The sequence below is a fragment of the Panulirus ornatus genome, chromosome 71 (assembly GCF_036320965.1).
Source record: "Panulirus ornatus isolate Po-2019 chromosome 71, ASM3632096v1, whole genome shotgun sequence".
NCBI lineage: Eukaryota > Metazoa > Arthropoda > Malacostraca > Decapoda > Palinuridae > Panulirus > Panulirus ornatus.
Genome location: NC_092294.1, coordinates 12,591,531 through 12,618,042, shown reverse-complemented (window position 1 = coordinate 12,618,042; position 26,512 = coordinate 12,591,531). Strand labels below are relative to the sequence as shown.

Sequence of the window (26,512 nt, the reverse complement as noted above, 5' to 3'; positions counted from 1 at the left end):
GGCAGGAGAGTAAGAGGAAAGGAGAATGATGAACGACGAAGGAAAGGGAAAGCGGATGAGCAGGTTAATGGAAGAAGGGGAAAGGAAACAGTGGAAGGAAACTAAAATAGAAAGGAAGGAGGGAGAGGAGGATCCGAAAGAAGAAGAGAGAGAAGAGGAGGAGGAGGAAGAGCAGAATGAAAGGAAGAGGTAAAGAGCAAGTATTCACAGCTCATGGTTTATTTCAAGCGTCAGCTGCGGAAAGTTTAAAACGTTTTGCTTTATCAATGGCGCACAGGGCAAGCCGGTCTGAGAGAGAGAGAGAGAGAGAGAGAGAGAGAGAGAGAGAGAGAGAGAGAGAGAGAGAGAGAGAGAGAGAGAGAGGACGTTGCCGGAGGTCAGCTGTGCACTTCAGATTTCTCCCCAAAGCAAGGGTCTACCTGTGTCTCCACGTGGTTCCTCGTGCACCTGGTCCAGTCATATGCAAGTCACTTGTATATATTAGAGGCGTGGATAACAATATGTGCTGGAGGCGAGGATGCCGCTGTGTTCTGCGTGTATGACGTGGGTGTCTGTGTGCTTGGGGTGAGGATGTCCCTTAGCGTCGGGCTGTAGACTGGATGTCACTGTATGCTGTGGCGTGGATGTCAGTGTACGTGCTGGGGGCGTGTGAGCCACCTCCCGGCACAGTCGGCTACGCAAGTTTCGTAAAAGAGATCGATATGATGACGCTGTCTGGGCGTGGGTGGGGGGCGTGGGGAGGCGCATGGAGTGGGCGGGGCGAGGGGAGGGGCTGTAGGGGAGATGGGAGGGGCTGGAGGAGGGGGCTGCGGGAGGGAGCTCGCTGGCTCGGTCGCCAGCAGGAGAACCCTGCCAGCCTAGCCCCTCGCTTAGTGAGCTCTGAGTCACCCGCAGGTCAGGTTTAGGTCTGGATGTTGCCGACAATCAACACCCGTTTCTTTTCGGCCATTTTCGTGAGTACTTCCGTCCTTTACCTCTTCTTTTGGCACGTTAGCCTCTTCCGTAGACAACATAGGACGATCATATGAGCCTTCCAATACCACTTCGTTCATGAATTGCAAGAGTTAAGATGGGTACTTTCATCTTTTCCTATGAGGGGAATCGATATGTTGAAGACATTCATTTGTAGTTTGTGATACATGTCTTTTTCCACTGAGGAAATTGGAGGTTCGATGGCTTGTCCTTAATACTGGCTGGCTGGTGACCTGCCCAGTTACCATGGACTGTGGTCGCTTGGGTTTGGCTGGGCAGCCAGACCCCGGGCTGTGTGGGAGGAGCTTAGGGTAGTATGCCGGGAGAGGTCTGTGTCCGAGGGTTGTGAGATGCTGTGGGAGGGTTGTAGGGTGCTGTGTGAGGGATGAATGTTGTAGGAGGAATTCTTAGGTGCTGTGTGAGGGATGACAGTTGTAGGAGGGGTTGTTAGGTGCTGTGGGAAAGGTTAAGAGATAGTGCGAATTGTTAGATGCTGTGGGGGTGATAAGGGAGGGTTGAGGCACTGTGAGGTTTATGAGATGATACGTGAGGGTTTTTGGGGTGCTTTGTGGTGGTTGCGTCGCTGTGGTTAGGTTGCACTGTGCTATATGGTGGTTATGAGGGGCTGTGGGAATGGTTGTGAGGTGTTGCGTTGTGTTTGTGGGGTCCTGTGGGAGGGATTGTGAGGTGCTATGGGATGGGTGGTAAGGTTCTGGTTGAGGGATGAGGTGCTGTAAGAAGGGTTATGAGTTGTTCTTGGAGGGGATGTAAGGTACTGCTTGAGGGTTGTAAGTTGCTGTGGGAGGGATTGTGAGGTGTTTTACGAAGGTTATGAGGTATTACTGATCAGTGGAAGTTATATGGCATTGTGTAGAGGTTGAGACATCATATAGGGACTTTGATCTGCTATCTAGGACTTTGTGAAGCCCTGCGTGAAGGTTGTGAGGAGTTATATAAAGTCCGTGTTTAGATAATAAGATGATTAAGAATTAAGAGATGACGCACATGATTGTCGAACAGTGCTGACAACCTTGAAGTGCTATTTAAGGATTTTTTTTTACATGTTTTATGTGATGAGAGATTTGTAAGGTAACGCAATTGCGGCAGGTGGTGTGAGACAAGTGAGTGGGTTGAGTGGTTGCGGTGAAAAGGCGATGAGAAGGTATTTATGAAAGGGTGAGTTCTCCTGTGTAGGCCACAGGGTACTGTGTGTGTGGAGGTGTAGGATGCTTTCTGTATGTTGCATTTTTTTTATATGGGTTATGATTGTAGGAGAAAGTTTGAGGTTCTGTGTAAGGATTTTTAGATGTGTTAAAGGTTATGAGACTCATTAGCAATGCTGAGGTCGAGTGTGTAATTATAGTGAATGTGTTTTTATCGTGGTTTGAGAATGCTATTGTATAGGGTTCTTTTGCAGTTGTGAGTTGCAGTGATTGTTATGAGAACTATTTCATGAGAACTGATAGTTTTATGTTAGGATGTAAGTACTTTGTGAAAGCTGCTGTCTTGTATGATTTTTGTAAGTTGTTGTAGGTATTTATATAGTGGTATGATGCTCTGAAACACGAAAGTCGAATTCAGGAATACGCATATACTTTACAAACCTCTTACTCTGTAAAAGTATCCATGGACGACAGTAGTCTTTATGAATTGAATATTCATGATGCCTTTTTGATGTATCAGTTGTATGGAGCTGTTGCATTCTGCATGAATTGTGATTATCGCGTTTTGTAAGCAAATATGTGTATGGGAAATATAAAGCCTAAGTGTGTGATTCATATAATGTCAGTAGGAAGAACTGCAGCAACAGGAGCAGATGTAGTTTCATTGGCAATTATAGCAATGGCGAAGACAGTAATAGTGATAATCGTACCGGAAGGATAAGTTGAGGAAATGGTAGAGTGAATGGCAGAAGCCGATGTTACTGGTAACAAAAGGAAAAATGGCAGTGATAGTACAAATAGTGGTGGTGGCAGTAGTTCAAGTGGTAGTTGTAGTAGTGGTTCTAGCAGATGCAGGAGTAGTTTATGGTAACTGTAGCAGCTACAAGAGGAGGAAGAGGGTAAGCAACAGCGGCAGCAGCAGCATATACAATAACAGCAGAAACAGCAGTAACATATATGACAGCAGCAGCATATATACGTACCCCGACAGAGCCATGTGTTATGATCTAGGGTTTTACCTGGTGTGGTTCCTTTCGAATTTTCTCAGTCGTTTCTCTCGTCTGTTTCCTCTTATGTGGTATTTCAATTTTACACATGCTCCATTTTTTTTGTTCATGTCTTCGTCCTAACTAGAAATCATTCGAGACTATGGAGAGTGGGTAAGATAGATTACATATGTTAGTGCAACGGGATTCTTTTCAAAGTATTTCTCAACCCCATAATTTCACAGTCCTTTATAGCTTTCTTTTCCTCAACCGCCACAGCATAAGAACCGTTCATGTCGACATCCTCTCTTAAAGTACGCCTCTTGAAGGCTGACAGACGAACCGGGCCATTTTCTGAGATGTTAAATGAACTGTGTAAAATTCATGTCTTTGTTATCAACTTTCCACAAGTGATGTCAAGGATGTCTGGCGATGTTATTGCTTTTTTTTTTTTTCTTATCGTGGACTTTCTCGTAAGGGTGGGGGAGGCTCTCGACGCTTTGGATGCGAGTGAACTGAATTTTACGTGGATTTGTTTCTTCTTCCTCCTCCTTTTCCTCCTCTTCTTGGTGGTGGACTGGAAATATCTGCATCCGAAACAAGTATCTTTAAGTCATGAAGGACGTTGACCGACCTCGAAGAGGGCTAATCTTCTTTGTATAATAGATCATCTTTGCTCACTGTACAGTCTAAGACTTTCTCTCAAATACTTACACGCGAGTCCGTCAAATATGAATCCCAGATTCCTCAACTGGTCCGAATTTCTAGGAGTCAGCCTTTGTCATTGGTGATATAAGGGATTGAACCCAAGATAACTTTGGAAGACGTCAAGCTGTGCAACTGATAGTTAACCTAGTCTGTTTTTATAACACGGAAGACCATATAATGCACTTTCTAATTCTTACGACAGCCACACTGAGGAAGATTTTATTATATGTTCTCGAGACAGTAATGTCTTTCTTGTCATCATAAGTATGGGTGCTGTAACTCTGTGAGGAGGGAAGGCGGGGCTCATGCTACACACTGCATCATGAACCACAACGATTATAAGGGACGCCAGTCTTTAAAAAGGTGAAGATTATATGCTCAAGGGAACTCGTATTGTCATTAATATTACTGGCACAGAGATCGAAGCCTGCACCACAGGAGACTGTGGGTTTATTGTTAATATCAGCTTTTTAAGGAATAATCCTGCAGAGAGGAGATCGGAAAATTTACCGAAACATAGGGTTGGCATGCCTGATAAATGACCTTAGTCATAAATTAGCAACACGCCATTCTTTATGGAACATGGAATTTATGATGGATATATCTTTATAAAACACTAAGAAAGTTTGATGAACGCTTGATAGATTTTGAATTAAATTTGTTGAAAGGATGAGGTATGTTTATACGATATTTTAAAGGCAACTGGGAGTGGCAACTACAGCAACTTACAATAACAGCTCTATCATTGTTCATCTACAAACACGTTGTCGTTTGTCATTACAAGTCTTTTACATCGTTTGATATCTTCATTAGATTTATCACAAGTGATGACGCGACACAACACCCAGGGAAGAAGTCGCTGATTAGAATATCTATGATGTATAAAGTAGGCATCGTCGCACACATTTTCCAGCTCACATTGTGTAAGATATATTGAAGTTAGCTTAACCCGAGACAATCATTGCAAAAGATTCCTAATATTCTATTTTGAGGATAACTGTCAAAACGATCTCACGTTTATAATCTGCCATTTTAAACGTTTTTGGTACATGATTTTTGAATCGGAATGCTTCTTTGGCGTATTAGCATTAATATGCACACACATCATTTGCGTCATGTTCATTTTCAATGTCACGGAACGGAAATAATGAATATCTATAGCTTCATCGTATCCACTACCATCTCTATAACTAGTGTCATTATTCGCTGTCAGACACTACCATCATGACCATCACAGCCACTGAATATTATATTCACCATAATCACCACCACTACCACCACAGTATCTTCACTATCTACATCATGGCTTCCACAATCACCAGCTACACCAGTGCAATCACTACGTCACCCTCAACACCACAATCACTACCCCCACCAATCAAAATCATCCCCCAACACAATCACCGCCTCAACCCTCACCATAATCACTCACTACCATCACCATAATCACTTTCTTCACCACCAGAATGACTACCCACTGCTATCACCATATTCACCACCACCACAATCACCACCAACAACAAAATCACCATCACCACCCAGTTCATCAGCCACCATCACCACCACCAACAAAATCACCATCACCACCCAATTCATCAGCCACCATCACCACCATTACTACTTCTATCAAAGCTTTCATCATTATTCACATCACTTTAAGCCAGGGCAAACCTTTGAAGGCGTTCAAAATGATAATTATATATCAGGCCTTAATGAAAAATCCAGATGTCGCATATAATGATTTATCGAATCATGGAGGATATAATGGCCGTTAATTATGCCTTGAGGTATTGATTGACGGCTGACAATAATTCATATCGGTTTACGTAGCTCAATATCGACATTTTTCAGTAAGGTCGTTCGTCACATAATTTAAGATTATTTTCCTTTAACGAGTAAGTTAGATTCTCGTATGATTCAGGCCTGTCATATGTTTTCGTCGTTAGTACAGTAAGCTACGAAGCTACTTTGAATGATTTCTTGGGAAATAATCAAAACACGATGATTGAGATAGCAGGTGAAAATTTTGATTATTTTACCGCGTCATAATTCATTTGCTAACCTGTAATGTGCAGGTTATCTAGAATATTATTATTGGTAAATCTTTGCCATTTTCGTTGATTTTCAATATATCTGATTAGGCTAATCATTCGCCATACATCAATAATTATGTTTTGCTTTCGTGAATATGCAAATTAGTCTTCGTTATCACGTCGAACTTCACAACACAACTGTAAAAGGTATCCCTGTATTTCCTCCAGCCACGCTAGCAGCACCAAGCACGGAGAAAGCCATTTGCTATAATAAATTTTTTTTCGATGTATATCAGTGTTATAATTACATAAAATCTACTCTACTTTAGCGGCTCCTCATTAACTGGATGCGCCGATTTTGCCTTTTCTTCGTCTCATGTTTACATTTTGTTGACTTCCTGATGATCCTACTATCAGATCATGAGAAAGTTGGTCACCGAAGAAATAATGTATATATTTCTGTGAAACTGCGACAGTTATAATGGTAATTTTCAAATTCATAAGTTACCCTTCAATTTACGATTATTACATTTTCTCTATATGACTTGAAAATGGGAAAATGGGAAATTGAAATAAGCGAAGATGAAAATAATTGCGATCAGCCAAGCAGTTAAGCGAAAATAACAAGTCGCATGTTCTCTTATGGAGTTGGAAGTTAACCAACTCGCCAATTTCTCTTCTCTCTTGCTATTCAGTAAGAAATAAGCCGTATTTCCACGCCTTCAGCACTTACGAGTTCAACCCTTCGTCCACCAACTTGAATCAGAACAACATACACTTTTCGACTTTTCACAGCAATTTCATTCCTTCTGAGTTTTTCTCGTTATTTTACCAGAATTGTATGCATATATCCATACATCTACATATATGAATATCATTTATGAAATAAACTTGCTTGTGATCGTAGATTTTTCACACTTTCTACCCACTAGTTTTGGAGTGATGTCGGCCCACCAAGCGTAGCTCTCTACAGTATACCGTCTCTGTAAACGCAATAAGATCTTACGGTTATGATGCTTCTCCTTGAACAGCTAAGCTTCGTAATTTTCTTCCACCTTTTGTATTTCCTTATTCGTATAAACGTTCTACCTGTAAGACTCGGATCTACATACACTTTCAAATCCCAAATTATTTTTTACTTTTTCCTCTCTCTTTCTTTTACCCGAAATGGCGCTTGACTGATGCCTGTTTCGCCCGTGTCATGTCGATCGCTATAAGAGAAAAATGTTTATGAGTAGAAGGGCAAAACTATACATGGGTGATTTTCACATTATCGCACTGGTCGAACCTCCAAAAACAAGCTATATTTACATGTCTTCTTATTTTAGGTCATGTACCTTACTGCACTAAGAACATCTGCTGTAGGGCTCTCTCAGCTCTCGAATAGCCGGCCACGTACATAAGTCGGGACCACAGTTCAAAAATGTGGGATTGTGTGTGTGTGTGTGTGTGTGTTTTGAATTTTCTGAACTATGGGATGCAGTGGGGCATTGTGTGATATACCTTAGAGGGGATTGTAGGAATCGGTGTAGATTTTGAATGTCTTTTTTGGGAGGGATTTACCCAGTCAAATTGCACACTGTATATATATATATATATATATATATATATATATATATATATATATATATATATATATATATTTTTTTTTTTTTCATACTATTTGCCATTTCCCGCGTTAGCGAGGTAGCGTTAAGAACAGAGAACTGGGCCTTAGAGGGAATATTCTCACCTGACCCCCTTCTCTGTTCCTTCTTTTGGAAAATTAAAAAAAAACAAGAGAGGGGAGGATTTCCAGCCACCCGCTCCCTCCCCTTTTAGTCGCCTTCTACAACACGCAGGGAATACGTGGGAAGTATTCTTTCTCCCCTATCCCCAGGGATAATATATATATATATATATATATATATATATATATACATATATATATATATATATATATATATATATATATATATATATATATATATATATATATATAGGTTCTTATATTTTGGGTTAATATATATATATATATATATATATATATATATATATATATATATATATATATATATATATATAGGTTCTTATATTTTTGGTTATTTTCCTCATTTTCAACTTTATAATTACCTAAGTGCTGTTAGCTTGTGGCTTCCTGGTCTATGTGATTGGTGTCTGCTTCACCAGACTGTGTGACAGGCCAGGTGGCGTTTCATCTGACCCCATGACTGGCTTGTTCGCTGTCGTGGGGGGTAAGACGTCACTACCGGTTGGTTGCCATGGTTACCGCTTGGTGGAGAGAGGACTGCGGGCTGTGGCTGGGTGGGGGAGGGGAGTTAATGGGGTCTACGTTTAGAGCGGAATTTCATGGGGATATTCATGGAGTCCCCTGGATGGTTGGTTGGGTGTAGTGGATAACGCACCTCTGTAATTGGATGTTAACGGTCATTTCTCCCCGTTGATTGGTTAATGTTTCTTATAACCTACTTGCTGATTGGCTGATTCGTAACGATATATTCATTGTTGGTTATGATTTTTTGTCGCTGATTGGATGGCAGATGAAGGTACATTTATCCTACTATTGGTTGCTTTTCCGCGTCATAGATTGCTGATTGGTTGATTACTGACCTTCATTCGCCCTCGACTCCTGACCTCTGCCGTTTCCACACGTCTGATTGGCTACTGGCCATCGCTTGGCTCAGGTTGCTCACCACGTTTTCAGATGGTTGATTGGATACATACGAAAACCATTATTTCTCTTGCTGTGCCATGGGCGCCAGCTGTATATTGCTAAATGGCTACACTCAATATGATTTTAATGAATATGGTAAACAAAAAAGACAAATATCAACAAGCCCCAGTGTTCTTTCGAGGTTATTTGTGATTATAAAAGTGATCAAAAATATAGAAAATGGTTGGCTAACAAAAGCAACTGCTCAACACAAACCACAAATGTGCAAACTCAGTCACCAGCTTCTGCAGTTTCTCACATGAATCAGCCACCAGCGCTGTATCATCAGCGAATAACAACCGACTCACTTCCCAAGCTCTCCAGTTTAAATTAATGTAATTGCGCTAGCGTCCTTTGGTTATCAGTAGATTATGATACACATAATCTAATAATCTGTCTCGTTTCCCTGATTATAGAACACGAAACAATGATTGTCTGGGACTCCTTTCTATTGTAGTGTCTGCGGATGAATGATGGAGACTCGCTTCACGAACATATTCTTCTATAGTGACGGGCTGGCTTCACTGTAACCATCTGGTTCTTTCAATATTTGTTCCGAGGCACCACAACCACATCAGTGATTTTGCTTGAAGAACGACCAGCACACACCTTTGATGGTTCTTCGGCAGACGACCACCACTCTCGCACAACGGTTGCTAGGCGGACGACCACACCCCCTCCACGGTTGCTAGGTGGATGACCACACCCCCTCCACGGTTGCTAGGTGGATGACCACACCCCCTCCACGGTTGCTAGGTGGATGACCACTTCCCCTTCGATGGTTGCCAGGCGAACGACTATATAGACCCAGACAAGGATCTACTTCTCGCCTTCAGATTTTTGATGATTAGACGACCATTTCTCAGCTGCTATCTGGCGAACGACTAGAGAATTGCACGAATGACAACCAACGTACTGTTTACGCAATGGATACTTGGAGAACTACCGTCCCTGTCTTCTCTTAATACGATAATAATTACCAGAATTACTATCCATAATTACTAGACTACTGCCAGAACGACCACCTCCCACCAGAGGTCATTACAAGACGTGCGCCTTCATTCCCACTACACCGACCACTTCGATCCTAACCTCGCTGTGTCAAACAATTGATATGCGAACGACCTCATCCCTATTTTTCAAGAAGAACGAACCACTTCCTTCCTCCCTCGCTGCTACTGGACAGTTGCTGGGCGAACGACTACACGACCACACTCGACGGTTGCTAGGCAAAGGACATCAGGGCAACGGTCTATAGCTCGGGCTGGTAGGTCGATAGAATGGCGGCTTGTCTCACTGATGGTGATATATAACCTCGCGCGGCTGTCGGTTTAATTAAAGTTGTCTCGAGGGCTCGAGGTGAACTGATGATGAGTGACCTTCAGTGTACTGATGAGTGCCCTTCAGTGTAGGTTGGTGGGTGGATTTTGGAGAGAGTTACTTACCTGGTGACGGAGTTTGGTAAAGTGTGTGGAAGAAGAAAGTTAAGAGTAAATGTCAATAAGAGCAAGGTTATTAGGTACAGTAGGGTTGAGGGTCAAGTCAATTGGGAGGTGAGTTTGAATGGTGAGAGGCTGGAGGAAGTGAAGTGTTTTAGATATCTGGGAGTGGATCTGTCAGCGGATGGAACCATGGAAGCGGAAGTGGATCATAGGGTGGGGGAGGGGGCGAAAATTTTGGGAGCCTTGAAAAATGTGTGGAAGTCGAGAACATTATCCCGGAAAGCAAAAATGGGTATGTTTGAAGGAATAGTAGTTCCAACAATGTTGTATGGTTGCGAGGCGTGGGCTATGGATAGAGTTGTGCGTAGGAGGATGGATGTGCTGGAAATGAGATGTTTGAGGACAATGTGTGGTGTGAGGTGGTTTGATCGAGTAAGTAACGTAAGGGTAAGAGAGATGTGTGGAAATAAAAAGAGCGTGGTTGAGAGAGCAGAAGAGGGTGTTTTGAAATGGTTTGGGCACATGGAGAGAATGAGTGAGGAAAGATTGACCAAGAGGATATATGTGTCGGAGGTGGAGGGAACGAGGAGAAGAGGGAGACCAAATTGGAGGTGGAAAGATGGAGTGAAAAGGATTTTGTGTGATCGGGGCCTGAACATGCAGGAGGGTGAAAGGAGGGCAAGGAATAGAGTGAATTGGAGCGATGTGGTATACAGGGGTTGACGTGCTGTCAGTGGATTGAATCAAGGCATGTGAAGCGTCTGGGGTAAACCATGGAAAGCTGTGTAGGTATGTATATTTGCGTGTGTGGACGTGTGTATGTACATGTGTATGGGGGGGGTTGGGCCATTTCTTTCGTCTGTTTCCTTGCGCTACCTCGCAAACGCGGGAGACAGCGACAAAGTATAAAAAAAAAAAAAAAAAAAAAAAAAAATATATATATATATATATATATATATATATATTATACTAATCGCCATTTCCCGCATTAGCGAGGTAGCGTTAAGAACAGAGGATGAGGACTGGGCCTTTGAGGGAATATCCTCACCTGGCCCCTTTCTCTGTTTCTTGGAAAAAAAAATGAGGGGAGGATTTCCAGCCTCCCGCTCCCTTCCCTTTTAGTCGCCTCCTACGACACGCAGGGAATACGTGGGAAGTATTCTTTCTCCCCTATCCCCTATATATATATATATATATATATATATATATATATATATATATATATATATATATATATCTTAGCATACGCCAGGTACCCATTCATAGATCGGCCTCTCTAAGTGGGAGGAAGAACAGATGGCTGTCGGCCGCTTGCCTTGGCCTACGGGACTCGATCCCCGTCCCCTGAGATTGGTGGGTCGAGTCCCTAACCACCGAAGGTCATAGGTCACGCCTTCATACCCAAGGGTCTCGCCATCGTGCTCAAGGGTCGTATCATCATGTTCAGTGATCGCACCGTCGTGCTCCCGTCTCGTTCAATCATGTTCAAAAGATTAATGCGCTCGTATAACGAAACCAAAAACTTTATAAAACTCTCTACCACGGAGAAGTGATTCATCAAACCTTTTATCATGGAGTCCGTCCATGTTGACTCTAGCTGAACAAAAGGAAGTCCCGCTCACGATTTTGCCATTCATAGGATAATCAATTCAACATATTTGCAGAGAGTATTTGTGTGTTTAACTTACGCACGCGATCTAAAGTCTACGTAAGGTGGAGGATCTCTAATATGTGTACACTGTATAAACTATAAAGATGACCTTTTGAGCAGGGAATACTGTCATTGAACACGGCGTTACGATCCTTATGTATGATGGACTTTGCTTTAGGTGTGGGAAACCAGTCCACCTTGCCCAAGGGTCGTACCGTCGTGCTCAAGAGTCGTACCGTAGTGTTCAATGCTCTTCCCATCAATTGCTCATATAAAGGAATCCGGCAATATTGTTAAACCCATTAACATTGTACAAACCCAACACCATACTTCAAGCCAACAAGAATATTTTAACCCTGCAAGCATCGTGTTTAACCTAGCAAGTGTGTTTGACTCAACAATGGTGTTTTGATCGAGCACGAATGTTTTGACTTGGAGAGAATGTTTTAACCCAGCAGGTATATCTGAACCAGCAACGCAGTTCAACCCAGCAACATTGTTTTGGCCAGCAATAATAATATAACGGAAATCCATTTTCAGTCGTACATAATTCACATTTCTGTTTATTTTGTATTTGGTTGGTTGCCAACCTGAGCTGTAGGCATATTAACTACCAAGGTCAGTAAGGTCGTCAGGGTCAAGTTTTATAACCACCAACTGATAAAAAAGAAACTTGATATGATTCCAAAACCAAACACGCCAACACTGTATACTAGATTTTTCACTTTATCTTGCAACTGCTGCGAGAGTTTTATGTTAAACGAAATAGAAAGATGAGGTAGGGACTCTTTTAAGTGTGTGAGTGAGGGTGTGTGAAATTTAAGAGAATACAAGATGGGTTTCAGAGGTATATGTTAAGACTTCTGAGTACGAATATTAGTAAGCACACGTGTTAGTCTTTGTGGACGTGAGAAGATGTAAAGGTTGTGAGTATCTGGCGCAGAAAAGAGATGACATGTAAGAGCTTATGAGGATGGTGGTGTCGAAGCCTGTGGTCATTACACAGAGCATGTGACAGTCTTAGTGTGTGTGTTTGGTCGCTAACTCTGAACGTTCTGCCACAGTGGACATGAACGGCTCGGGAACATTAAAGCCTTTGAGGGTGCGTTATGGATCTGCGAGAATACGTGATCATAGTCGCGAATAATCGCGATTATAAGATGTATTGTCTGTTAGTGAGGTTGATCTCTTGGTGGTAACTCGTTACCCCAGTCCCTCCTACGGTCTAAACTGGACTGGCAGTAGACTAGTTACAGCGGAGTATCAAACGGAAAGAAGGTCTCTCGTCCTAACCTAATATCGAGCTGGGATGCGCTTGCAGGTCTTCTTCTGAGCCCAAGACATACATAGTGTTGGGTGTGAGGCGGTGAACTCCGCTGACACCGTGCTGGTTTGGCTGCCGCTGAAGCCCTTTAAAAACCCAGCTCTGTCAGCGAGGCCAGAATGTCAGATACGCACTATCAAAGGAGGAGGGGAAGGTGACTAGGGTAGACACAGAGAATATTTAGGAATTTGAGTGTAGAAAACTGATGAGCTCCCATCTCTCACTCTATATATATATATGTGTATGTTGGGAGAGAGGCTATTTCTGATTCCCCAGCTCGTTTCCTGAGGTAGATGGAACACCAAGGCAGCAGCATTTCGTATAACCGAGTTCTATGATTAATAGAAACGGAGGAAGAGGCAGACTCCCACACGCGCACCTGGAGAGACACAGATTATAGTATTACTGAAAGATATGATCAGCTTTCGTTGACGTATGTGTATATGGGTTAACGCATGTGTGTGTCCTGTGTGGTACATTCTAACTAATGACTGCCTTGTAACATAAACCGTCTATGATTATAATTCCACCACATAGTAAATATATATTGATATAAGAAAGTATATATATCTCCTTCCCTTCATTTACGTGGTGGGAGCCACCAGCAGACTTCTGGCCTCGCCTGGCTTTCATTGCGCTTCTGTCTCGTATTTTCTATCTTGGTTTTACAGAATTTCACCAAAGATATGGACTATTTCTGCTTGATAGAGCATAATCTTCAGTCATAATAGTGAATCATAATTTATCCAATTAGTCTAGTGAAGGAAAAAGATAAGAAACGTTATCAATGACTATGACGTCATTTCCACTGCCTTAAGGGTGTGCGGATGTGTTGCGTGTGAATGAGGCGTTTGAGTCGGACGTAGACGACTCTGGAGGACTTGTGAGTCACAACTTTAAGAAGCTATGGATTATGAGACGAGCAAGTCCGTTTTCTTCACTGTGAATCATGGGAACCTCACGACAATAGGATGTAATATATTGAATAAGTCATTTTTAGTCTGTAAGTTCTGTCGACATTCTTGATTAAGTACAATCAACCTTAATGAATACTCGAGTATATGTCTCTCCCAGGACATGTTTAACTGTTTATTAATACTAGTAAGTAGATGTAAAACTCCTTTTTCTAAGTCGATTTAAACACAGACCCGTCGGAGCCCGAGGATGTGACGCACTGTTATCAATATCATAAACTAGGCGGCGTGATGTGCGACCATTACGTGGGGGTCAAGGCGTCACGCAACACCACACCGTGGCTTTTCTTATCACAGGGTAAGGCAAGCCACACTACTAATAACTTACACGTGAGATAGTGAGATTGAAGAGACGCCTATGGCGGAAAGAAAAGGTTGGTATTTGGATACTAAGATCGTCTGTGACATGCTGGTCTACTGATTGAAGCGTTTGCCATGAAATTTCAAGGTTATGGATACAGTTTCTGTCCATGTCTTGCTTTGGGTAGATCGCCATCAAGTTCCCCCGGCTGGGAGAGGACGCCCGGTCAATATAGCCAAGGAATTCGGACGTATTACCAGAGTTTCTTTCTTGATTAGGAAATTAGTGGACTGAGGCTTCGGTCTATCCTCTTTTGCTACCGCCTGGTCCTTCCCTCCAGACCCTGGGAAGGACAATTGTGTCGTATTGAAGAATGAAAAAAAAAAAAACGAGTCCTAGGATGACTCATTTTGATATCATTCTCTTGCATCCGCATCTGAAAGATTTAGTATTTAAAAGTGGTATGGAAATTTGATTATTTGTTTAGTCTGCGCATGAGCAGACGTTGCGCACTTTGTGTAGCGTATGAAAATGATAATACCTTTCGCATGCAACCTACCCTGTTTTAGTTTACAGAAAACTTACTGAAGATTGCTTTAAATTCCACTGGAAACTACTGTAGCGATGTGTTTGAGTCATTTCTTATAGGTTAAAGGTAAGGTATGGGATCAGCATTTAGACAACGGGGGTTATCAAACCTCTCCATGTCCGCGGTGGACGTGTACTGGTTAAGTAATGTTAGAATTATGAGTCATGTTAACTAAATGGTTATTGTCCCGTAAAGAATGTCTCATTAAAACAATTCGTCCATTTTTACCAATAGGGTTTGCGTGAAATGTCAGAAACAATATCCACCGCCATGTTTATTTCAGGGCAGTTTTTGTTTATGATTAACTTCAGAATTTAAGAAGGATGACAGAGCAAGACAAACGAAGACAATAGCACCAAGACATCCACACCAGAAACTATGAGTGTGTGTGTGTGTGTGTGTGTGTGTGTGTGTTGGAGAGCTTGATGGAGTGAGCAGGCGTCAGATTAGGTTTTTTCAAGAGCTTATCCGGGTAAAAGATTGTCAGTGACACGGAAATGTTAGAGAGAGAGAGAGAGAGAGAGAGAGAGAGAGAGTATGTATATGCATGTTAAAAATGCTTGCTTGTCTAATATTTTCTCTCATTTCTAATCACCCAATCTTTGAACCTCTGAGGGAAAACTGTTTCTATGATTAGCTGAAAGATCTCTTCCTCGTGAAGCGTATGAAGACCTCTGTGTGATGTTAATTTTAGAACTTTTTGAAGATTATTGATCATTATTCCATTCCCGTGTATTGTCCCTTCTCACAATGTGCCGTCAACATTAACTTCCCAAAAGTGGCTGATCAAGGAGCTCCTCATACTGACCAGAATGAAGATGAACATCACCAGTTTGTGGTGGATAAACCGTCTCGTCTCCCCTGCGAAATGTATATATCTTTACAGTTTGGAAAAAGCCTGCGCCTGAGGAGTTTATGAGCTAATTTGAATATTAAACTGGCAGTAATTTGCTCTGGAATTTGATTAGTACTTTGCTATGATCTAAGAAGGTTTGATTCTATCTCTCTTTGGGATAATGGTCGTCTCTATGCAGAAAGACAATCGTATGTCACTGCATCTTCACCTGAGTCAATGTATCTATGATGTAAGAAAATTTTAAGAAGGAAGTGTGACGTAACTGCCAGTGGCGTAATAAAGAATAATCAAAAAAGGTCTTAATCAGTTGTTTATAACTGAAAAGAAGCTGTCAAAGGCGATATACCATATTAAGGTTTCGAGGGATGGTATCTGTTTTTGTAGGGGTCTGTATGAGGTTATATGTGCTCGTTGCATCAGAAATGCAGCTTGGGGACGAGGGATCTTTGGTGTCAGGAAGTGACGTCAAGGAGGACGGATGACTTAAACCCCCACCTGTGTTGCAAGATGTACTTTATTAACACCGGAGAATGACTGTGAACCATTCTGTTCCTTGCCAAGAAGGGCGATAGGTTTTGCGACACTTGTTCTATTATCTTGACGGTTTCCGGATGTGAAATCCACATGCAGTTTTATCTTAACCCAGTGAATACGACCATACGACCACTGAATACGACAGTACGACCCTTGATCTTAAGGATACAACCACTGAGGTCATCAGTAGGCAACTTAGACATAATGACCTTTGACCTGACTCCCTAAGAGTTAGGTTAGAGACCTGGCCATCATGACCACGAGTCTTACGGTCGTGCTCAAGGGTCGTACTTCGTGCTCAAGTGGCGTAACGTCGTGCTCAGGGTTGCAAAGTCGTGTTCAGTAGGTCAGTGTCCTTCAGCCCATTTGTGAACCAACGCTTTTCATCGTATCTGTTTATTATCAAGACGATGTCAAGTGGCTTTTGAACCCTCCCCGCTAGACACTCGTCAGTGTTCATAATTAATCAATGGTGTTTGTCAAAGACGAAAGACATAACATAATCCTGTGGCACTTAAATCTTTCGATGCTGGCGTGTACCAGGTGGGTATAACCGTGTGGAGTAATGATACTGATGACAGTGAATGGTTTATTGAATGCATGGAGCCACTCGGCTGAAAATACACAGCTGAGATATTACGGAACTGGAAGGTCATGATAGTAACTAGTTAACTAAACATAAGAGAGCTTAAGATCAAGTGTGTGTGTGTGTGTGTGTGTGTGTGTGTGACTTAAACATGCTGTAAGAAGGTACTGCCTCGAGTCAGGCTATATATATCCCTCTTTGCCCCAAGTGTTCTTGTCCCTCTCTGGCTGTCATAAACAAGATTCTCCTTCATGAAGGTACCTCTCTCTCTCTCTCTCTCTCTCTCTCTCTCCCTTTTATTTTTTTTTCTAGGAATAAGCAAGGTTATTCCTTAAGAGTATGTAAGTAATATTTAGGAAGAATCTGAGTAACAATATATATATATATATATATATATATATATATATATATATATATTCAGCTTTTGAATTAACTCATTAGATTGCAAACACACTTGACACAACCAGTAAGCAGACCTGAAGATCTATCGTCTGTCATGTCACTGTGTTGTGTTCAGTATCGACTGAGAATGTGGCACTGAATGCTGGGGAAAAATGCTGACTCGAACCGTTTGAGAAGATGCGTATATGAGATGATTGTGGGTGAACCCAGAGTGTTGCTCAAGGCTGGATGCTGGGGCCACGTGTGTAACTCACTCACCTTGGAGTATCGTAGTCTTGTCCATCGTAAGTAATTCCCCCGCCAAGTGAATCGTATTATCCGATCATGGAAGACCAGTTCCTGGCCACTTTTATGCTCTCTCTCTCTATCCTATTTTGCACCACCGCCCCTGGTCGTAACGTCGTGGTCAAGGGTCGTAACGTCGTGGTCAAGGGTCGTAACGTCGTGGTCAAGGATCGTAACGTCGTGGTCAAGGGTCGTAACGTCGTGGTCAAGGGTCGTAACGTCGTGGTCAAGGGTCGTAACGTCGTGGTCAAGGGTCGTAACGTCGTGGTCAAGGGTCGTAACGTCGTGGTCAAGGAGCTAAGTAGTCTTTCGTCAATGTTTTCAGGGATGATTGTCAAAACATTTAACCTGTTGAATCCTTCAGGTAGTTTTCGGTTAACTAGGTGAAGAACACAGTGTTCGTGCTGTGAGTAATCGCCTCATCTCGTATGGCTTGAGTGTTGAGACACTGATGTTATATTGTCTCCAGAACTCTGTAAGTCAGGCAGCCTTGTGTTGTAGGGGAGAAGCATTACTCCACACTCTATGTATACAATGGAAATAAATCCACACTCGGAAACAATTTCATTTGATTTCGGTTGACAATTTGGGTTAAAAAAAAAACTAACACTGTTCTCCAATTTACAAAACAGAATTTAACAGAATAAGTCGTTGAGAATATTACTGATGATGCTTAACAGAATGTTTGTCTTTCATTCCTTTTTACGAGACAAATTTTTTCATAGTATACAGTATAGTTTTGTACGTTCCCATCACTGATGTGCAACGACAGTTTATCTTTATTTGGGAAGTTCTTGGATGGGAAAGATAACAGGAGACCTGATGGTCCATGACGAGGTTATCAGCGCTCATTGTCTGTGGAAACAACATGGTAGTAAAGGTTGCATGTTTATAGTTACGTACAATGGCTTGTGTCTCCATTCGGGAACCCCTGTTACTTGGTGACATTTTAACACCATCCCAGAGGAGGCGCCTGCGCTCAACGGAGCCACCTACGCTCACAGGTTGTATCAGGAGTTCTGTGACTCAACTTTTTTCCCATCTACGCTGCTCACGAGATGAATCATATATTGAGAGGTTCGCATGGTGTGTGTGTGTGTGTCTGTGTGTGTGTGTGGTTGGGTGGGTGGGTGTATCTATTTATAATGTATGTGCAAAAGGTCGTGCACTCGTGACGCCCCATCTCTATATAGACAGCTTAACCCCCTAATCAGAATTACCTTAATTGTATTCATTTATTGAATTCTCTTAAGTAGGGTTTTGACATTGGTTTTAAACTTGTAGGTGCGTCCATGTAGAGACGTACAGCTATGTACATCGCTGTTCAGCTGGACTAACACCCTGCTCCTTCTTTTTTTCCCTCCACAGGCGACAAGATGTCTCCGGTTCGTGTCACAGACATGCGCTGGGGTTGGGTCAGGAAGAACCTACTCCTTATCATCACCTTCTCTGGTGTCCTCTTTGGCGTTGCCCTCGGTGAGTAGCTGGCCTGTGGGGTGGGATGGGTGGGGGACTTTAGGTGTGGAGGGTGACCTGGGATGTGGAGGATGACCTGAGGTATGGAGGATGACCTGGGATGTGGAGGATGACCTGAGGTATGGAGGATGACCTGGGATGTGGAGGATGACCTGAGATAGGGAAGGTGGCCTGGGGTGTAGATGATGACCTGAGGTGTGAAGGGTGACCTGGGCTGTGGAGTGTGACTTTATGGGATGTAGAGGATGACTTAGGGTGTAAAGAATGAGCTAGGGTGTGGGAGATGACCTGGGGTACAGAGGGTGGCCAGGGACATGTTGGATCACATATGGCTTGCAGGATGACCTGTACAGTAATGACTGGGAATTCGAGGGTGTTTTGGAGGGCACACAAAGCTTCGAGGGTGACCTAGGACCTGCAAAATGAACAAGGAAATTGAACAAACTCTCTGAGATTGACCTACGAGTTGGACGATGACCCTCTTAACTCTGAGAGCCACTTTGAGGGTTTCTTAGTGCTTACAGAGTCACCCTGTTCTTTAGGCTGACCTCTGACCTTGAGTGTAGCTGAGAGCTTCAGGATACGTTGACACTAAGCATATGGACAAAGTAAGTATAAATACATCCTATTTTCATTAAGATAGCCTTTTGATTTTGGTTTTAAATGTTTATCCTAAAGTGTGAAGATTTCATGTAGAAAATTAATGTGATGTCCTGTAAGTCTTGAGATATTAAAACAGTGAAACATAGATGTTATTTTGATCAAAGATTTTTCAGACTGAGGAACAGGTCACACAGTAGTGACCAAAATTCTCCATCAGGATAGCTGAAGGAGCTACCTTCCCGCACGTCACTGTAGTGAGGGAAATCCCTCTCCGTCTACATGATGACATATACTCGCCTCTCCATCGCATACTGAAGTACTGACCTCGTTAGTCCCTTTCTTCCGACAGGCCTTGCCCTACGTGTTGCGGGACCTGACTCCACCACCATACTCCTCATCTCCTACCCTGGGGAACTCTTCATTAGGATGCTCAAACTCATGATCCTTCCACTTATCATCGCCTCCCTTATATCAGGTAAGACATGACCCCTGATATGTGTACTGCTTCTTAAAATGCCACATGTAAAACTCTGTATGCATCTCTTCAACTCTCCTCCATCTTCGTATTTCTCCAGCTTTACTCCTCTTGGTCTCCTTTATCCTCCTCCTTCGCCAGTTCCACTTTCCCATCAATCCTCTTTTATTTTCTCATAATTATCACCATCATCTTGTTCTTCTTGTCTCTGCGCCAGACCGGTATCCTCGCCTGCCTTATCTACTCTGTTACTCCTTTTTAACTGTCATTCATTTGTTCCTTTTCATCAAGACATGCGAGCATCACCTATTCATTTACTCCTCCATATAAAAACTACCTCTGCATAAGATGAACCTCCCAACCGCTTGTTTTCCCTCCCATCTCAATCACGTCCTTCACAACGTCCATTCAGTACCTCTGTTAACCTTCTTTGTTCCTCTCTGTAATCCTTTGACTTTGTATATCTATCTCTGTCTCTATCTCATTTCCGTCCTTCGGCTCCCCTGAGTGAGTGTTCTTGGCCCCCAGGTTCTGCCAGCCTGAACGCCAAGATGAACGGACGCATCGTGGTGCGGACCATCCTCTACTTCATGGCCACGTCTCTGCTGAACGCCCTGCTGGGAGTCCTCCTCACCATCGCCATTCACCCGGGCTCTCCGATAGCCAAACAGGTCAGGGGGCAGGGCAGGTGCTTGCCGAACAGGTCAGGGGGCAGGTCAAATGCTTGCCAGGCTGCTCAGGTACTGATCTAATCATCAGTTTTTGGCCAGGAGTGTCAGATGCTGGCCAAGCAGGTCCGATGCTGGCCAGTGAGGTCAGATTATACTGGCCAGGCTTGATAGTTTCTGGCCAGGCAGGACAGATGCTGACCAAGCAGGCTAAGCGCTGACCAGGCTTGATAGGTTCTGGCCTTGTGGGACAAATATTGGCCAGACATGCCAAGTGATGGCCAGAAAGAACAGGTACTGGCCAGGGAGTCCAGGTGATGGCCAGGGAGGTCAGATGCTGGCCAAACAGGAGAGGTGCTGACCAGGCAGGATAGGTTCTGGCCAAGAAGGACAAATGTTGGCCAGGCATATCAGATGCTAGCCAGGCAGGCCAAGTAGTGGCCAGGGAAACCAAAATATAGTCAGGAGGGCCATATGATGGCTGAGAAGGACTAAATTATGTCCAGGAAGGCCAGATGATCAAGGAGGCCAGATAATGGCCAGGTCCTGGCCATGTGTTGGTCAGACAAACCTATTGATGGCTAAGCAGGAGAGATGCTGATCAGGGAGGTCATAGGATGGCCATGGAGGACATTGGACGGCCAGAAAGGACTTGGGATGGCCAGGGAAGACGTGGGATGGCCAGGGAGGACATGGAATGGCCGGAAAGGACAGGGGATAGCCAGAGAAAGGCCAGGCACTGACTAGGTGCTGGCAAGGGGAAGGCCAGATGCTGGCTAGGGGAAACCCAGGTGCTATCCAGGGGAAACCCAGGTGCTGTCCAGGGGAAACCCAAATGCTAGCCAAGGAAAACCCAGTTGCTAGCTAGGGTTAATTTAGAAACTGTTCAGGGGAAGGCCAAATTCTGGCCAGGGGGAGGCTTGATGCTGAACAAGGGAAGGCCAGATATTAAGGGAAAGTCTATATGCTGGCCAGGGAAAGGCCACATGCTGGCTGTAGGAAGGGCAGGCGCTGGTCAAATGTTAATCAAGGAAAGGCCAGACGCTGGCCAGAGGAAGGCCAGATGCTACCCAGGGGAGGCCAAATGTTGGCCAGGGGAAGGCCGGAGGCTGACCAGGGAATACCAGATGTTGGCCCAGGGGAAGGTCAGATGCTGGCCTAGGGAAGGTAAGGGGAAAGCTAGATGCTAGCTATGAGAAGGTCAAACCCTGGCCAGGGCAAAGCCGGATGCTGGCCAGGGGAAGGCAAGATGCTTGCCAAGGGAAAACCTAATCCTGGCCAGGGGAAGGCCAGATATTGGCTAGGGAGGCCATGGAATGATCAAGGGAAGGCCAGGTGCTGGTTATGCAGGCCTGTGAGGCCAGTTGTTGGCCAGACCGGCCAGGGAAGCACCTCAAACTGATTGTTAATGACTAGCTGAGGTTATATGATGGCCACTCTACGATAGTCTTAGACCACTTAACATAATTTCATCTGACTGCAGCACAGCAGTTTAGGTTGTAGCACCAAATTGTTAGACACTAAACATGGTTAAACATTCGTCACTCAGGTCAACCACCAAACAAGGTCAGAGAGGATTAACTGGTCCTGGGGCTTGGGCGGTCCGTCGCTTGCCAAGTATTGATTTATGGATGTGTTTGGTGGGGGTTGGGGGCCGGATCGGAACCTGTGTGCCCGGGGCTTAACCCTCCAGCACTGAACTTGCTGTCGTCTCTTTCACCCCTTTCGTACGCGGTATGACCATTGAGTACGACGGTACAACCTTTGAGCATAACTGTACGATCCTTGAGCATAACTGCATAACCTTTTACGTTCAGGTCAAAGGCCAAGCCCTAATACTCAAGGATCGAACCGCCTTGGTCAAGGGCTATGTCTATGCTTAAGGGCTGTACAATGCTATAAGTTTTATGGGGTATGTATGCTTGTATAAGAACATGCAAATCACTTCTAGCAATAGCTCAACCCCCTAATACCTCTTCGATGACCTTGGAATTCGCATATACACACACACACACACACACACACACACACACACACACACACACACATATATATATATATATATATATATATATATATATATGTGGATCTTGAAAAAAATGTCTTTGTAGCACAGACTGATAATGTCTTGCTACTAGTTTGTATGATATTCAGGACTGCAGTTAACCAAGACTATTAGATCTTCCCTCAAGGGGCGAGTTAGGGTGACAGTCCAGTACAGTACCAACAAGTCTGGAGTCGTCTATGGTAGTGCCTGTTTTTCATGCTGAGATTTAGAGCAAACATTGGTCAACTATTAAAGGTTTACATGGTCTGTGTGTAAATGTGTTTCCAGTATATTTGCAGAATTAACAGGGATAGTTGACGCTATTTTCTGTGTTAGAACAGTAGGATGTATGAAGTAGATAGTTAAGAAGAAATATTTAGAATGGTGTGTAATAACCTGTTTGTAATTACCGTACCTGTTTGTACGGCACAAGGAAGGAGTTCTTCACTTGTGGAGCTCCATCTCTTGCGTGTGTTTCTGTGTGCACCACATCTGTCATCTCCCCTGCTCCTGCTAAGACCAGGATCAAGCAGAGGGTACAGGTAGAAGTGGATGTTCCTGTGAGTATTTTCTGTATGCGTTTATTATTGTGTTAGTGTTGATGCGTTCTCCTTCCCTCCTCCCGCAGGCCCTGACGCAGGGGATGAACTCCTCCGTCAGCAGCAACACCAATGTCAACATCCTCGACGGATTCCTTGACTTGGGCCGCAACATCTTTCCTGAGAACATATTCCAGGCCTCTTTCCAGCAGGCAGGTGGCAGTTTGTTCTTGTGAAAGGTTGAATGAATGAATGAAGAATGTGTGTGTGTGTGTGTGTGTGTGTGTGTGTGTGTGTTTTGTCTCCTTTACCACCCATTTTGTAGAAGGGGAGTTTTAAATGTCTTCAACTATTGACTTTGCCATAGGCACACTAATTTTCCAATGCTACTTGTCTTTACCTCACCTTAGATGAGATTCCTCCTTGAGTCCAGAGCTCTGTTGCCAAAGAACTACCTTCTTTAATCTTTTAGTATATTTTTCTTGCTGACTTCTTGTAATGGTCTGTTGTACTGGACTTTCTCTTAATCAAGACCTATTCTGTTTTAAGATTGTCTTGACCTTTTGGGAATTTGTCATTATAATGTCTTGCCCTTATTCTAAAGTTGCCAAATGGAGGGTGTCCTTCCTCTCCTTGTCACCATTTTTGTTGTATTCCATTAAGAACTCTTTCCAATAGTTCTGTGTAGCTCCTCAAGAGAGGATGCTAGACTGTTGTGGGATATTTCAGCTTAGGGCAAATGCATGTCATGTATATTTCCCTGCACCCATCCTTGAACCCAGTTTGGTGAAGATAAAGGAATTGTGATTAGACATAGTGAAGATAAGATTGTAGTGAAGATGGAGGTGTAATGAAGATGGTGTTGTGAGTATAAGAATAAGGAAAATGTTTGTAGTGAACTCAGTGGTGTAGTGATGATAAGGGTGTAATGAAGGTGAGGATTAGGTGAAGATAACAGTGTAGGTAAGATGTAAGTTAGTGAAGATGAAGGTGTAATGAAAATATAGTGAACATGAGGGTTTAGTGAAGCTGGCCCCCTTGATCTGATCCCCAGGATCCCAGAATGAATATAACTTAGTGAAAAGAATGGTATTGTGAAAATGAGGGTGTAATGAAGAAGAGCATAGAGAACCCAGAATGATCCAAGCAAGGTTCAAGGATGGCCACAGGTCGACCAAAGAATCTAGTAATAATGATAATAATGATAATAATCATAATAATAATGATGATAATATTAGTAATAGCAATAATGATAATAATAATGATAGTAAAGATGTTAATAGTAATGATGATAATGATAATAAAAAGGATAATCATAATGATAAAAGTAACAAGTTTGCATCTTCATTAATGGAGCAAAAAGAGTGCTGTTTCATTAAGGAACTTACCACTCTAAAGGAATCCATCATTTTTTGCTACTGATTGTAATACAGCCTTGAAGCTGCAGGATCCAAGGCAGGATCCTCATAATAGGGTTGCTGGGGGTGTACAATTGGTTAATTAGAAATATGTTTATATTGTTATGTATGTATGTATGTATGTATGTATACATAAGCACAGTAAGTGAGATTCTTTTATTCTCGGCAGGTACATACAGTATATGAAGAACAGACGGTCATCCAGAGGAGCAACCAGACAGGTGGCCTCGACACACATATCACAGAGCTTGTGCGATCGGTTAGTGATACCTTACCTGCCTACATTTGCCCACACCCACCCACACTTCTACACCCATCCATATGCTTGCATTCACCCAGATGCCCATATGCTTGTTTTTCATTCATCATTCATGGTTTACTTTCCACACATCATGCAACATGAGTGTACCTTTTACACTTTTCATACCTTGACTTCAGGTTTATCTCTCACACACTAATGTTGGTGTATCTCAGGCCTCTTTCATTTCTCAAGGTTTACCCAATGATATTCATACACCAAATTTACTTCTTAAATGTCTGGTTTACTTCTCGCATTACTTTTGTTTTTGATTAACTCCTATTACTTCTTAAGTTGCGTTGTACCTCCTAAATTACGTTGTCCCTCCCAAATTGTGGTGCATCTCCTAAGGTGTGCTGTACCTTCCATATAGTGGTGTACTTCGCAAACTGTGGTGTACCTACCAAGTTATGTTACATCTCCCAAGTTGTGGTGTACCTCTCTTGTTGGTTTCATATTTCACAGAACTTACTTGCCACTTTTCATGGTTTACTTCCAGGTCACAACAACTGTGCCTGCTTATACTCTTCACATGGTTTGAGATTTAATGAAAATTGAAATACTTTGTTCTTGCCAAAATATTTAGAAAAGAATCCCAGGGATTCAGAGACAGTAGACCCTCATCTAGGAGTTTTCACCCTAATACTGATAAGGAAATTTAAATACTTAGACTGAATATTAGGAAAGTGAAATGAAAGCTGTAAGGAGTCCCGTCTGCTGAATTCAAATCAAAGTCTAATATGTAACTCTTGATAACTTGTCCAAGTTATGTGTAAATTAACTTCTGAGCCCTTCTAATAATTCTTGCTTTCTCACCCTCCAAACTCGGAAATGATCCGACTCCCCTTTGTCCTCTCCCTAACCTGACTCACAGTCTTGATACTACCAGTACTTCTCGACCTGAATTCCCTTCAGGCCTTATACCCACCACTCCCTAGCCTGATATGAGCTGACTTCCTACAGGTAAAGTACCGTGCAGGTACCAACACACTGGGCATTATCGTGTTCTGCCTAGTATTCGGGACACTGCTGGGATCACTAGGGCAAGAAAGGTGCTGTGGTAGTCGACTTCTTTGCTGTGATTGACACTGTGATCCTCAAGATTGTTACAGGCGTCATGTGGTGAGTGCTGAGGGGCATTTGCTGTTCCTGACATTTCAGAGGAAAGATATGGAGGTAAACTAAGAGGAAGGCTAAGAGAAATGAAATAAAGGTATTAGAGGAAACATTGGGAGATGAAAATGAATAAGGCATCAGAGGGAGGAAGAAGGGGGTGAAAGATGATGAAGGAAGTAAGAAGAGGAGTAAGGAGAAAAGAAGACAAAACTTAAGAACAGAGAGAATATGGAAAAACAGAAGGGAAATAGGAGACAAGAAGAGAAGTGTGGGACAAGGGATGGAAGTAAACAACAACAGGGAAAGGGTCAGAAAGAGTAATCATTTTTAAGACAGGGAAACATGGGAAGAAA

The 26,512-nt window shown here is 43.0% G+C and overlaps 1 protein-coding gene across 1 annotated transcript in view; it reads left to right on the top strand.

Moving 5' to 3' along the window:
• Positions 1–918: 918 nt before the first annotated feature.
• LOC139747983 (excitatory amino acid transporter-like) overlaps positions 919–26,512 on the top strand; it is a 46,534-nt gene continuing 20,940 nt past the window's right edge. Inside the window, 8 exon segments of the mRNA XM_071660504.1 lie at positions 919–953; positions 18,888–18,995; positions 19,948–20,073; positions 20,602–20,744; positions 23,417–23,539; positions 24,915–25,004; positions 26,007–26,084; positions 26,086–26,165. Coding sequence (XP_071516605.1) covers positions 18,896–18,995; positions 19,948–20,073; positions 20,602–20,744; positions 23,417–23,539; positions 24,915–25,004; positions 26,007–26,084; positions 26,086–26,165 — 740 coding nt within the window. The 5' untranslated portion in view covers positions 919–953; positions 18,888–18,895.